A 12,424-nucleotide genomic window follows, 5' to 3' on the forward strand; every position below is an offset into this window, starting at 1 on the left:
TACAGGCGTGAGCCAATGTGCCCGGCCTGTTCTTTGTTTTTTGAGACAGAGTCTCACTCTATCACCCAGGCTGGAGTGCAGTGGTGCGATCTCTGCTCACTGAAACCTCCGCCTCCCGGGTTCAAGTGATTCTCCTGCCTCAGCCTCCCAAGCAGCTGGGATTACACATGCATGTCACCACGTCTGGCTAATTTTTGTACTTTTAATAGAGACAAGGTTTCACCATGTATGTGGGCCAGACTAGTCTCAAACTTCTGACCTCAGGTGATCTGCCTGCCTCAGCCTCCCAAAGTGCTGGGATTATAGGCGTGAGCCACTGCGCACAGCTGAAAACAGGTATTTTTAACAAGAACAGCAAGCCTCCCGACTCCCAAACATGCCCTGGGAGCTGGCTCCCCCGCCCACAGCAAACTCACCGCCACAGCCTTCAAGGACTGCACGATGATCCAGTGGATCTCGTCGAACAGCTTGCTGGTCACCTCCTTGCCGCGGGTGCTCTCCAGGTACAGCCGCAGGTTGCTCACTGTCCACTTGCCCCCATGGATGTGGTTGTAGTCCTCCTGGTGACAGGAAAGCGGGCAGGCATCCCTCAGGTTATGCACCCCAGAGGAACCCAGTGGAACCGTTGCATCCCCCAAGCATTTCTGGAGTGCCCCCTGGGTGTGGGCATGCAGCCACAAGGCAAACATCTGGACCCTTACCCCAGGGAGATCTGGGCCAGCTATTTTCCGTTTTGTTTTAAGATAGGGTCTCACTCCGTCCCCCAAGCTGGAGTGCAGTGGCATGACTTTGGTGCACTGCAGCCTTGACCTTTTGAGCTCAAGCGATCCTCTCACCTCAGCTTCCCAAGTAACTGGGACTACAGGCATGTGCCACCATGCCTGGCTGATTTTTTTTTTTTTTTTTTTTGAGTCAGAGTCTCGCTCTGCTGCCCAGGCTGGAGTGCTGTGGCCGGATCTCAGCTCACTGCAAGCTCCGCCTCCCGGGTTCACGCCATTCTCCTGCCTCAGCCTCCCTAGTAGCTGGGACTACAGGCGACCGCCACCTCGCCCAGCTAATTTTTTGTATTTTTTAGTAGAGACGGGGTTTCACCGTGTTAGCCAGGATGGTCTCGATCTCCTAACCTCGTGATCCGCCCGTCTCGGCCTCCCAAAGTGCTGGGATTACAGGCTTGAGCCACCGCGCCCAGCCACCTGGCTGATTTTTAAATTTGTTTAGAGAAGAGGTCTCACTATGTTGCCCAGACTGGTCTCGAACTCCTGGCCTCAAGTGATCCTCCTGCCTTGGCCTCCCAAAGTGTTGAGATTACAGGCATGAGCCACTGTGCCTGGCCACCTGGGCCTCCTATTATGTGGGTTTTTTTTTTTTTTTTTAAGACAGAGTCTCGGCCGGGCGCGGTGGCTCAAGCCTGTAATCCCAGCACTTTGGGAGGCCGAGACGGGCGGATCACGAGGTCAGGAGATCGAGACCATCCTGGCTAACGCAGTGAAACCCCATCTCTACTAAAAATACAAAAAACTAGCCGGGCGAGGTGGCGGGCGCCTGTAGTCCCAGCTACTCGGGAGGCTGAGGCGGGAGAATGGCGCAAACCCGGGAGGCGGAGCTTGCAGTGAGCTGAGATCGGGCCACTGCACTCCAGTCCGGGCGACAGAGCGAGACTCTGCCTCAAAAAAAAAAAAAAAAAAAAAGACAGAGTCTCTCTCTGTCGCCCAGGCTGGAGTGCAACGGCATGATCTCGGCTCACTGCACTATAAGCCACCGTGCCTGGCCTTACGTGGGTATTTTTAAATGCTCATCTCCCTAAGACTCTCAGGCTTAATCATTTATGCCTCACAGCACAGGCTGTGGAGTGCTGCTGGGATACCCTTCAAGACCAAGGCACTCGTTCTTCCAGCTGAGGCTCACCCTCACTGGGAGTGCCCTTGGCTTGAGGGAGCGCCTAATCCAGGGTGAAAGCCTCCCCAAGGTCAACAGCATATCATGTCTGGCTGACGCCATGTGTCAGGCCCTGCTCCCTCCAGGATAGCTCTGCAGGGCCACCCCCGCTCCACAGCGCCCCGGGGTGGGCGGAGGCCTCCACTGCAGTGACATCAGCTTGCTGACTTCTACCTCAGTCTTTCCTGGGGAAGCCAGCCTAAGACACGCCCGGGCTGCACACTGCAGTGTAAAAGCACCACACGCATAACTCTCCAACAACCTTGAAAAGTTGCCATTATTATTCCATTTCACAAAGGAGGCTGGGCTCAGAGCTGTTACCTGGCCAAGCTTTCCTCCTGGGCTGGGATGGGGCTGGGCCCCCAGCCCAAATGTTCTGAGCCAGTTCTGAGCTCTTCCTGTTTTGCCATCCCTGAAAATTATTCTCCATACAATGCTTGCCTTTGAAGGCAAAGAGCTAGAAAATACCCAAATGTATTACACTGTTAGGAGACTGCAATTTCATTTTCTAAGTATAAAGTGAGAACCATGAACTAAAACAAAATCAGCCTACTAACTGCTCGAGCAAACACCACTGACTGAAAGCAGATAAAAGGAGAATTAACCACATTTTAAAAGAAAGTCCAGGCACGGTGGCTCACGCCTGTAATCCCAGCACTTTGGGAAGCCAAGGTGAGAGGATCACCTGAAGTCAGGAGTTCGAGACCAGCCTGGCCAACGTGGTGAAACCTCGTCTCTACTAAAAACCCCAGCCAGGTGTGGTGGCACGCACCTATAACCCCAGTTACTTGGGGGGCTAAGGCAGGAGAATCACTTGAACCTGAGAGGCGGAGGCTGCAGTGAGCCAAGATCGCGCCACTGCACTCCAGCCTGGGTGACAGAGCAAGACTCTGTCTAAAAAAACTAATAATAATAAAGACATAAATAAAAAATAAAATTTGTAAAACTGACGCTTGCTTGGTTTGCTCTCAGGAAGACCTGAAGGGGAAGTGAGTTAGGCCAGTCACATGTGGAAACCACTTGGGCCCGGTAAACGGTGGCCATCGTCATCCCAACACCAGCGAGATGAACCCCTGGCTCCTGTTGGCAGCTATGGGCCCGGAGGGCTGGTGAGCTGCCCGCGTCACACAGAGGTAAGTGATGGAGTGATGGACGGAGGACCGAGTCCAGCCTCGTCTGAACACACTCTTCAGCAACTTCTTTTTTTTTTTTTTTTTTTTTTGAGGCAGAGTCTCGCTCTGTCGCCCGGACTGGAGTGCAGTGGCCGGATCTCAGCTCACTGCAAACTCCGCCTCCTGGGTTTACGCCATTCTCCTGCCTCAGCCTCCCTAATAGCTGGGACTACAGGCGCCCGCCACCTCGCCCTGGCTAGTTTTTGTATTTTTAGTAGAGACGGGGTTTCACCGTGTTAGCCAGGATGGTCTCGATCTCCTGACCTCGTGATCCGCCCGTCTCGGCCTCCCAAAGTGCTGGGATTACAGGCTTGAGCCACCGCGCCCAGCCCAGCAACTTCTTCAGAAATGCATATTTCATCCCAATACTCACTCTCTTTCTCCTCAAATTAGAAAAAAGATCAGAGCATTCAAGGCTTCCATTCAAAGAAGACTCAAAACAAAGAAAGAGTCTATCATAAAGAAACGAGACTTTTGGTTTGTGTTGGGGTGAAATGAGAGCCCCAAACCTGAACCGGGCCCACAAAGCCCTGTGTGTCTGCCCTCGCTGGCCTCTCCAGTCCCTGCCCATCCACTGTCCTCACGCCAGGGGCTCCCGCCACCTTGGCGTCCTTTCAGCCCCTGTGATGCTCGCTCTGGCAACGGCCTGGGCACATGCTGTACCCACCACTTTGGAACCTTCCCTGCCTCCTCTGGATTATCCCAACTCATGCTTCAGATCTCGGCTCCAGCACTGCTTTGCAGGGAAGCCTTCTCCAACCACTGGACGAGGGGCTTCTTTTGTTCCATGCTCTAGATGTGTGTTCTTCACTTTCAGAGTAAGCAGCTCAGTTTGTAATTTCATGTTCATCAGGGTGATCAGTTGATGACTATCTCCCCTGGAAGCTCTGCGATCCATGAGAGTAGGTACTAAGGTAGGCTTTGCCTATCACTGTGTCCTGGGCACTCAGAAGGGAACCAACTCACATAGGTGCTCAATGCGTACAGATGCCCCTTGGTGGGGTTATGTCCAGATAAGCCCAAAGCAAGTTGAAAATATCATCAATTGAAAGCGCACTTGGCCGGGGGCCTCTAATCCCAGCACTTTGGAAGGCCGATGCAGGCAGATCACCTGAGGTCAGGAGTTTGAGACCAGCCTGACCAACATGGAGGAAACCCCGTCTCTGCCAAAAATACAAAATTAGCCAGGCATGGTGGCGCATGCCTGTAATCCCAGCTACTCAGGAGGCTGAGGTAGGAGAATCACTTGAACTCGGGAGGCAGACGTTGCAGTGAGCCAAGATCGCACCACTGCACTCCAGCCTGGGCAACAGAGTGAGACTCCACCTCAAAAAGAAAAAAAAAAGTGCATTTAATACACCTAACCCACTGAATATCATAGCCTTGCCTATCTAAAACATGCTCAGAATACTTACAATAGCCTGAAGTTGGGCAAAATCATCTAACACAAAGCCTATTTTATAATAAAGTGTAAACTACCTCAGGTAATTTATTGACTACTGTACTCAAAGAAAAAATAATGGTTGCATGGGTACTTGAAGTACGGTTCCTACTGAATGCACGTCGCTTTCACAACCCTGGACGCTTGAAAAATTGTAAGTTGAGGCAGGGTACCTCAGGGACAGTCTAAACAGAAGCCACCTCATGACATCCTCCCGCAGTCCCGCCAGGTAATACTACGACTTCCTTTTATAAATGGAGAAACTGAGGCTCTGAGAGTTACACTGACTTGCCCGAGGCCACAGAACTAGAAAGGCAGGGCTTGAGCCTGCTGCCTTCTTTCTCCAGGTGCCCCCCCACAGCCCCGGGCATTCAGCTGATGCACCCCATGCCAGCCCGCCTGATCTGATGCCTAGAGCCTCCCAGTCCCATCAGTGCCAGGCCTTAGACCAGGACACTCTTCAAGTATCACTCCTATACCCACCCTGTTCTTGCAAAAACGGAAGAAAGAAACCCATAAAGTTGGTCTTTTTTCTTTTTTTTGGAGACAGAGTCTCGCTCAGTTATCCAGGCTGGAGTACAATGGTGCTATCCTGGCTCACTGCAACCTCTGCCTCCCGATTCACAGTGATTCTCCTGTCTCAGCCTCCCCAGTAGCTGGAATTACAGGCACCAGCCACCATGGTAATTTCTGTATTTTTTTTTTAGTACAGAAAAAAAGGCTGCAGTGAGCCAAGATCGTGCCACTGCACTGTCTTTTAGTAGAGACAGGGTTTCATTGTGTTGGTCAGGCTGGTCTTGAACCCCTGACCTCAGGTGATCCACCCGCCTCAGCCTCCCAAAGTGCTGGGATTACAAGCGTGAGCCACCGTGCCCGGCCTGAAAGTCAGTCCATTTCTGTAAGCACGAATGAAAGGACGCACTCACCCCGTGTTTCTGGATGGCGACGTTGGTGAGATGAACGAACATGTTGTCCAGCTCACTGGTACTCGGGGTGTATTTCACTGTGCAAAACCGGCAAAACCCAAGCTTATACCTAGGTGGGAATGTAGATTAATTCAAACTCTGAGGAGAAACACAAAGACAAGACACCACTTCATTCTCTAAGAAGAGCTGCTTTTGTGTGTGTGATTTACGCGACTCACATTAGCATCAGGCCTGACTGCTCTTACTTCCCTCAATCCCTGCCCCGTGCCAGGCACCGCACATGCACTGTTTCACCAGACCTCACAATGGTGCTAAGAAGAAAGATGTTTTGGGTAAAAACACAATCAAGAGGGAACCAAAACCTTAGGGATGCTTACATGTAACAGCGTAGCGGACGGTACGTGGACACCAGAACGTACAAGCGCAGGTCGAACTTCCTCCCGCCAATTAGTAACGGGTTGTTGATATAGAGAGAGATCACATAGGCTTCTTTATTAGATTGAGACACAAACCTAAATATGGTAGAAAAAGTAAAAATTAGACAGTAAAAGATGGAATACCGAAGACACAATCCATGAAAGGAGTAACTGATAAGCTGGACTTCATTAAAATTAAAAAATTAAGGCCGGGCGCGGTGGCTCAAGCCTGTAATCCCAGCACTTTGGGAGGCCGAGACGGGCGGATCACGAGGTCAGGAGATCGAGACCATCCTGGCTAATACAGTGAAACCCCGTCTCTACTAAAAAAATACAAAAAACGGGCCGGGCGCGGTGGCTCAAGCCTGTAATCCCAGCACTTTGGGAGGCCGAGACGGGCGGATCACGAGGTCAGGAGATCGAGACCATCCTGGCTAACATGGTGAAACCCCGTCTCTACTAAAAAAAAATACAAAAAGCTAGCCGGGCGAGGTGGTGGGCGCCTGTAGTCCCAGCTACTCGGGAGGCTGAGGCAGGAGAATGGCCTAAACCCGGGAGGCGGAGCTTGCAGTGAGCTGAGATCCGGCCACTGCACTCCAGCCCGGGCGACAGAGCAAGACTCCGTCTCCAAAAAAAAAAAAAAAAATACAAAAAACTAGCTGGGCGCGGTGGCGGGCGCCTGTAGTCCCAGCTACTCCGGAGGCTGAGGCAGGAGAATGGCGGGAACCCGGGAGGCGGAGCTTGCAGTGAGCTGAGATCTGGCCACTGCACTCCAGCCTGGGCAACAGAGCGAGACTCCGTCTCAAAAAAAAAAAAAATTAGAGTTTCGGCCAGGAGCGGTGGCTCACATCTATAATCCCAGCACTTTGGGAGCCCGAGGCAGGTGCATCACTTCAGGTCAGGAGTTCCGGTCAGCATGGTGAAACCCTGTCTCTACTAAAAAGAAAAAAAATTAGCCAGGTATGGTGGTATGTGCCTGTAATCCCAGATACTCAGGAGGCTGAGGCATTAGAATCACTTTAACCTGGCCGGGCGCGGTGGCTGATGCCTGTAATCCCAGCACTTTGGGAGGCCGAGGCGGGCGGATCATGAGGTCAGGAGATCGAGACCATCCTGGCTAACACGGTGAAACCCCGTCTCCACTAAAAACACAAAAAGTTAGCCAGGCATGGTGGTGGGCACCTGTAGTCCCAGCTACTCAGGAGGCTGAGGCAGGAGAATGGTGTGAATCCAGGAGGTGGAGCTTGCAGTGAGTCGAGATTGCACCACTGCACTCCAGCCTGGGCGACAGAGCGAGACTCCATCTCAAAAAATAAATAAATAAATAAATAGAATCACTTGAATCCGAGAGGTGGAGGTTGCAGTGAGCTGAGATTGCACCACTGCACTCCATACTGGGTGACACAGCAAGACTCCATCTCAAATAAATAAGTAACTAACTAACTAACTAACTAAAGACAGTAAAAATATCTGTGGTTGCCACAGACTAGGGATAAACAGGCAGAGCACAGAGGATTTTGAGGGCAGCGAAACTACTCTGTATGTTACTATAATGGTGGATCTGGCCGGGCGCGGTGTCTCATGCCTGTAATTCCAGCACTTTGGGAGGCCGAGGCAGATGGACCACCTGAGGTCAGGAGTTCGAGACCAGCCTGGCCAACATGATGAAACCCTGTCTCTACTAAAAATACAAAAAAGAGCCAGGCATGGGGGCAGGCACCTGTAATTCCAGCTATTCAAGAGGCTGAGGCAGAAGAATCGCTTGAACCTGGGAGGCAGAGGCTGCAGTGAACCAAGATCCTGCCACTGCACTCCAGCCTGGGCAACAGAGCGAGACTCTATCTCAAAAAATAAATAAATAGGCCGGGCGCGGTGGCTCAAGCCTGTAATCCCAGCACTTTGGGAGGCCGAGATGGGTGGATCACGAGGTCAGGAGATCGAGACCATCCTGGCTAACACGGTGAAACCCCGTCTCTACTAAAAAATACAAAAAACTAGCCGGGTGAGGTGGCGGGTGCCTGTAGTCCCAGCTACTTGGGAGGCTGAGGCAGGAGAATGGCATGAACCCGAGAGGAGGAGCTTGCAGTGAGCTGAGATCCAGCCACTGCATTCCAGCCTGGGTGACAGAGCAAGACTCCGTCTCAAAAAAAAATAAAATTAAATAAATAAATAAATAAATAAATAAAATAATGGTGGATCCATGTCACTATACATTTGTCTAAGCTCCCAAAATGGACAACACTAAGAGTGAACCCTGATGTAAACGATGGCCTTTGGGTGATGATGGGCTAGTGTCAGTCTGCCAATTTTTATTTATATATATATATAAATATATATATTTATATATTTATATAGGAGGCAGGAGAATCATCTGAACCCAGGAAGTGGAGGTTGCAGTGAGCTGAGATTGCACCACTGTACTCTAACCTGGGCGACAGAGTGAGACTCCATCTCAAAAAAAAAAAAAAAAAAGTAAACATACTATAAAATGAGAAGGTGTCCCCCGTTACCCTGGGAACTCCTGACAAGTGAGTCATCTCCCCACTGGAAAAGGATCAGAAGGAAGCTTTGCCCCCAGTGGGCCCCAGGCACTTCTGAGCAGCTGAGATGAAACAAAGACAAAGAGAAGCCAGCAGACCCAGGCCCCTGAGCTCGCCACGAGGCCACTGCCCCACCGCTTGCTCGGCTGTGCCCAGCTCCTCCCAGATGCTTCATACTTCACGTGTGTTAACTTGTTCCATCCCCACCACAACCCCATGGCGGTGGTGCTGCTGGTGTCCCCAGTTTACTCAGATGGAGAATGTAAGACACGGACAGTCTGAAGAACAAAATATGCTTAGCCAGTTTGTGTGAGACTGGGCTTCAAACCCAGGACCCCAAGTCCCAAGACTTCGGCAGGTGCCTTGCTGCCTCAGAACCACCACGACTGAGTGGTTCTCACACCAGCCTGTAATCGAAAACCGGCTGCAGGCCTTGGCCCATGACCCTCACCCTTCTTCATGGCCTGCCTTGGGCAGAGTCTGGGACTAATCACACGAAGACAGCCACAGAGCCCCACTGTGACGCCATGTGACAGATGACACACGCCTGCAAAAGCAAGCATGGGCTGTGTGGCTCGTGGCCAAAGACCACAGAACAGGCCGGGTACAGTGGCTCATGCCTGTAATCCCAACACTTTGGGAGGCCGAGGCGGGCGGATCACCCTGAGGTCAGGAGTTCGAGACCAGCCTGGCTAACAGGGAAAATCCCCACCTCTCTCTTTCTTATTTTAGACAGAGTCTCACTCTGTCACCCAGGCTGGAGTGCATGGCGCGATCGCAGCTCACTGCAACCTCTGCCTCCCGGGTTCAAGCGATTCTCCTGCCTCAGCCCCCTCAGTAACTGGGATTACAGGCACCTGCCACCTCACCCAGCTAATTTTTTTTTTTTTTTTTTTTTTTTTTTTGTATTTTTAGTAGAGACGGAGTTTTGCCATCTTGGCCAGGCTGGTCTTCATCTCCTGACCTCGTGACCCACCCACCTCGGCCTCCCAAAGGGCTGGGATTATAGGCATGAGCCACCATGCCCGGCCGCAAAACCCCATCTCTATTAATAAAAACAAAAAAAAACTCTATTAAAAAATATACAAAAATTAGCTGTGCGTGGTGATGCGTGCCTGTAATCCTAGCTACTCGAGAGACTGAAGCAAGAGAATCACTTGAACCCAGAAGGCGGACGTTGCAGTGAGCTGAGATTGCGCCACTGTACTCCTGCCTGGGTCAGAGCAAGACTCTGTCAAAAAAGCAAACAAAAATCACAGGCCGCACGCGGTGGCTCAAGCCTGTAATCCCAGCACTTTGGGAAGCCGAGACGGGCGGATCACAAGGTCAGGAGATCGAGACCATCCTGGCTAACACAGTGAAACCCGTCTCTACTAAAAAACACAAAAAACTAGGCCGGGCGCGGTGGCTCAAGCCTGTAATCCCAGCACTTTGGGAGGCCGAGACGGGCGGATCACAAGGTCAGGAGATCAAGACCATCCTGGCGAACACAGTGAAACCCCGTCTCTACTAAAAATACAAAAAACTAGCCGGGCGAGGTGGCGGGCACCTGTAGTCCCAGCTACTTGGGAGCCTGAGGCAGGAGAATGGCGGGAACCCGGGAGGCGGAGCTTGCAGTGAGCTGAGATCCGGCCACTGCACTCCAGCCTGGGCGACAGAGCAAGACTCTGCCTCAAAAAAAAAAAAAAAAAAAAACTAGCCGGGCATGGTGGTGGGCACCCGTAGTCCCAGCTACTCGGGAGGCTGAGGCAGGAGAATGGCGTGAACCCGGGAGGCAGAGCTTGCAGTGAGCTGAGATCCAGCCACTGCACTCCAGCCTGGGCAACAGAGCGAGACTCTGTTTCAAAAAAAAAAAAAAAAAGAAAAGAAAAGAAAACCACAAAGACCGCAGAACGGCATCAAACAGTGAACTGGGAACTGGCACACAAAGCACGTGGCTGCCCACACTTACGAAGACGTCTTGCTGTCCCGGGACCACTTTTTGATCTGTGAGAGCTTGTTGATAAGGAAGATGCCCTTTCCCTGGGCCTTGCCACAAGGCTTCATGATCCAGGTGCTGGACGGGCTCTTCCGGAACTCCTCTACAAACAGGTTGTAGTCAGCAGGCAGCATATAGGTGACAGGAACAAAGTCTGCAAAGCAAAGATACCCAGCGCTGGTAAGCGGCCAGCCCAGCAGTGGCCATGAACAGAAAGATCTTGCCCCTGCCTTTCCAGGGTCTATGGGCTTAGTGCCCCCCACCGCAACCCAGCAGCTAACAGAACAAGGGCCTCTGCTGCACAATCGCTGGGCAACACTCAGAAGTTACATTTACAGAGCCTACCTAAGCACCTTACAAACCTGTATTTTTCAATCCCCACGGCTACCTGGGAGCTCCTGTAAATAAACCCTGTAATAATTCCCATTTAGCAGATGAGGAAACTGACACCCAGGGAGGTCAGTTAGAGAATTCTGCCCAGGTTTGTGAAGGAATCTGAAACTATTCAGTCCAGCTTTTATCCCGGACTGGACAGGGACACACTGTCTTTCCTGGGTATAGCCAGGCACAGTCATGAGCCCTCGTGGCAGCCTGTGGCTCAAGAAGTGTTTCCCCGGGCCGAGTACTGAGGGCATCCTCTGGCTTACACAAAGTCCATGCCGGCTGGGCGTGGTGGCTCATGCCTCTAATCCCAGCATTTTGGGAGGCCGAGGCGGGTAGATCACAAGGTCAGGAGTTCGAGATCAGCCTGGCCAATATGGTGAAATCCCGTCTCTACTAAAAATACAAAAAGAAATTAGCCAGGCATGGTGGTGGGCACGTGGAGTCACAGCTACTCGGGAGGCCGAGGCAGGAGAATTGCTTGAACCCGGAAGGAGAAGGTTGCAGTGAGCTAAGATCACACCACTGCACTCCAGCCTGGGTGACAGAGTGAGACTCCATTTCAAAGAAAAGAAAAAAAAGTCCATGCCAGGCAATTCCCAAGGCACTCACAGTAACTAGGATCCCAAACTCAGGCCCCTCCTGCTCCCTCATTCTGGAGACACCTGAAATGAAACAGGTGCCACCACAACTCGCGTGGACATACTCATGCATCAAAGCCAACAGTCACCACCTCAGCGCCTCGTGCCCCAAAGAAACAATTCAGCTGTTTACTGAAAACATGAGCCGGTGGAAAAGGCACAAACCCAGATAGAGGTATTTTCCATTTTCATCTTTTTCTGCCAGGGGACTCCCTTCTTTCTCCAGCTCCTTCCTGTATCTTTTGATGTTCTTCACCATCAGGTCCTTCCGGGTCAGTTCATAGTGGTTTGGAAAATGGTTGACTATTTGGTCATCTGAGAGCCGATATCCAGTTTCGACGCTGAACACATTTCGGATGGTTTGCACACTCATCCTGAAAGAGATGAGCAGGACAGATGCTGGGCAGTGACGTCTGTGTGGCAGGAGCCCTTGTTCCCGTCCCTGCAAACACCCTGAACCCTCAGCACCCTTCCCCACTACTCCCACATCCCCCGGCACCTGAGCCAGGGGCTGCCCAGCCCATAGCAGCACAGAACAGGTGCCCAGGGACAGGCCAGGACCCAAGCTGTGTGAGGGCCAGGAGCTGTGCTGATTCTGTACCCTGAGCTGCTTCCCTCTCTGGCCCAGAGCAGGGGCTCAATAGATGTTTACTGATTAGTGATAACACGGATTAATGATAACACTGTCAACAAATATACCCTTTTCAGACTCTGAAGTCAGGAAACTCATTTAAACAGGATCTGTACCCAAATTCAGGAAGGTCAAGGACCCTTTCAAAACAAAATCACAGGGGTTAGTTACGGTCCCTGAGTCAGTACTTGATATTCTTGCAGAGTCAGCTGAAGGTGCAAGTCTGGGACAACAGAGTTGAAAGAGAAATGGATTCCTTCCAAGCCTCTGAGAAAGCCACGGTCTCCCTGCCACACGCCCGTCCTCACCACACCCGCTGAGAAGCAGGGAAGGGGTACGGAGGAAGAGCTGGCCCCGCCCAGA

The 12,424-nt window shown here is 51.7% G+C and overlaps 1 protein-coding gene across 7 annotated transcripts in view; it reads right to left on the minus strand.

Moving 5' to 3' along the window:
- The window catches only part of TTLL1 (tubulin tyrosine ligase like 1), a 45,434-nt gene that overhangs the window by 15,927 nt on the left and 17,083 nt on the right, over nt 1-12,424 (minus strand). For all 7 annotated transcript variants that reach the window (XM_010371370.2, XM_030915782.1, XM_030915780.1 and 4 more), the window contains 5 exons: nt 11,596-11,804; nt 10,382-10,562; nt 5,852-5,986; nt 5,475-5,583; nt 417-560 (listed from right to left, as the gene is read on the minus strand). In XM_010371370.2, the coding sequence (XP_010369672.1) occupies nt 417-560; nt 5,475-5,583; nt 5,852-5,986; nt 10,382-10,562; nt 11,596-11,804 (778 nt within the window). The remainder of the gene's footprint in view (nt 1-416; nt 561-5,474; nt 5,584-5,851; nt 5,987-10,381; nt 10,563-11,595; nt 11,805-12,424) is intronic.

The sequence above is a fragment of the Rhinopithecus roxellana genome, chromosome 13 (genome assembly GCF_007565055.1).
Source record: "Rhinopithecus roxellana isolate Shanxi Qingling chromosome 13, ASM756505v1, whole genome shotgun sequence".
Lineage (NCBI taxonomy): Eukaryota > Metazoa > Chordata > Mammalia > Primates > Cercopithecidae > Rhinopithecus > Rhinopithecus roxellana.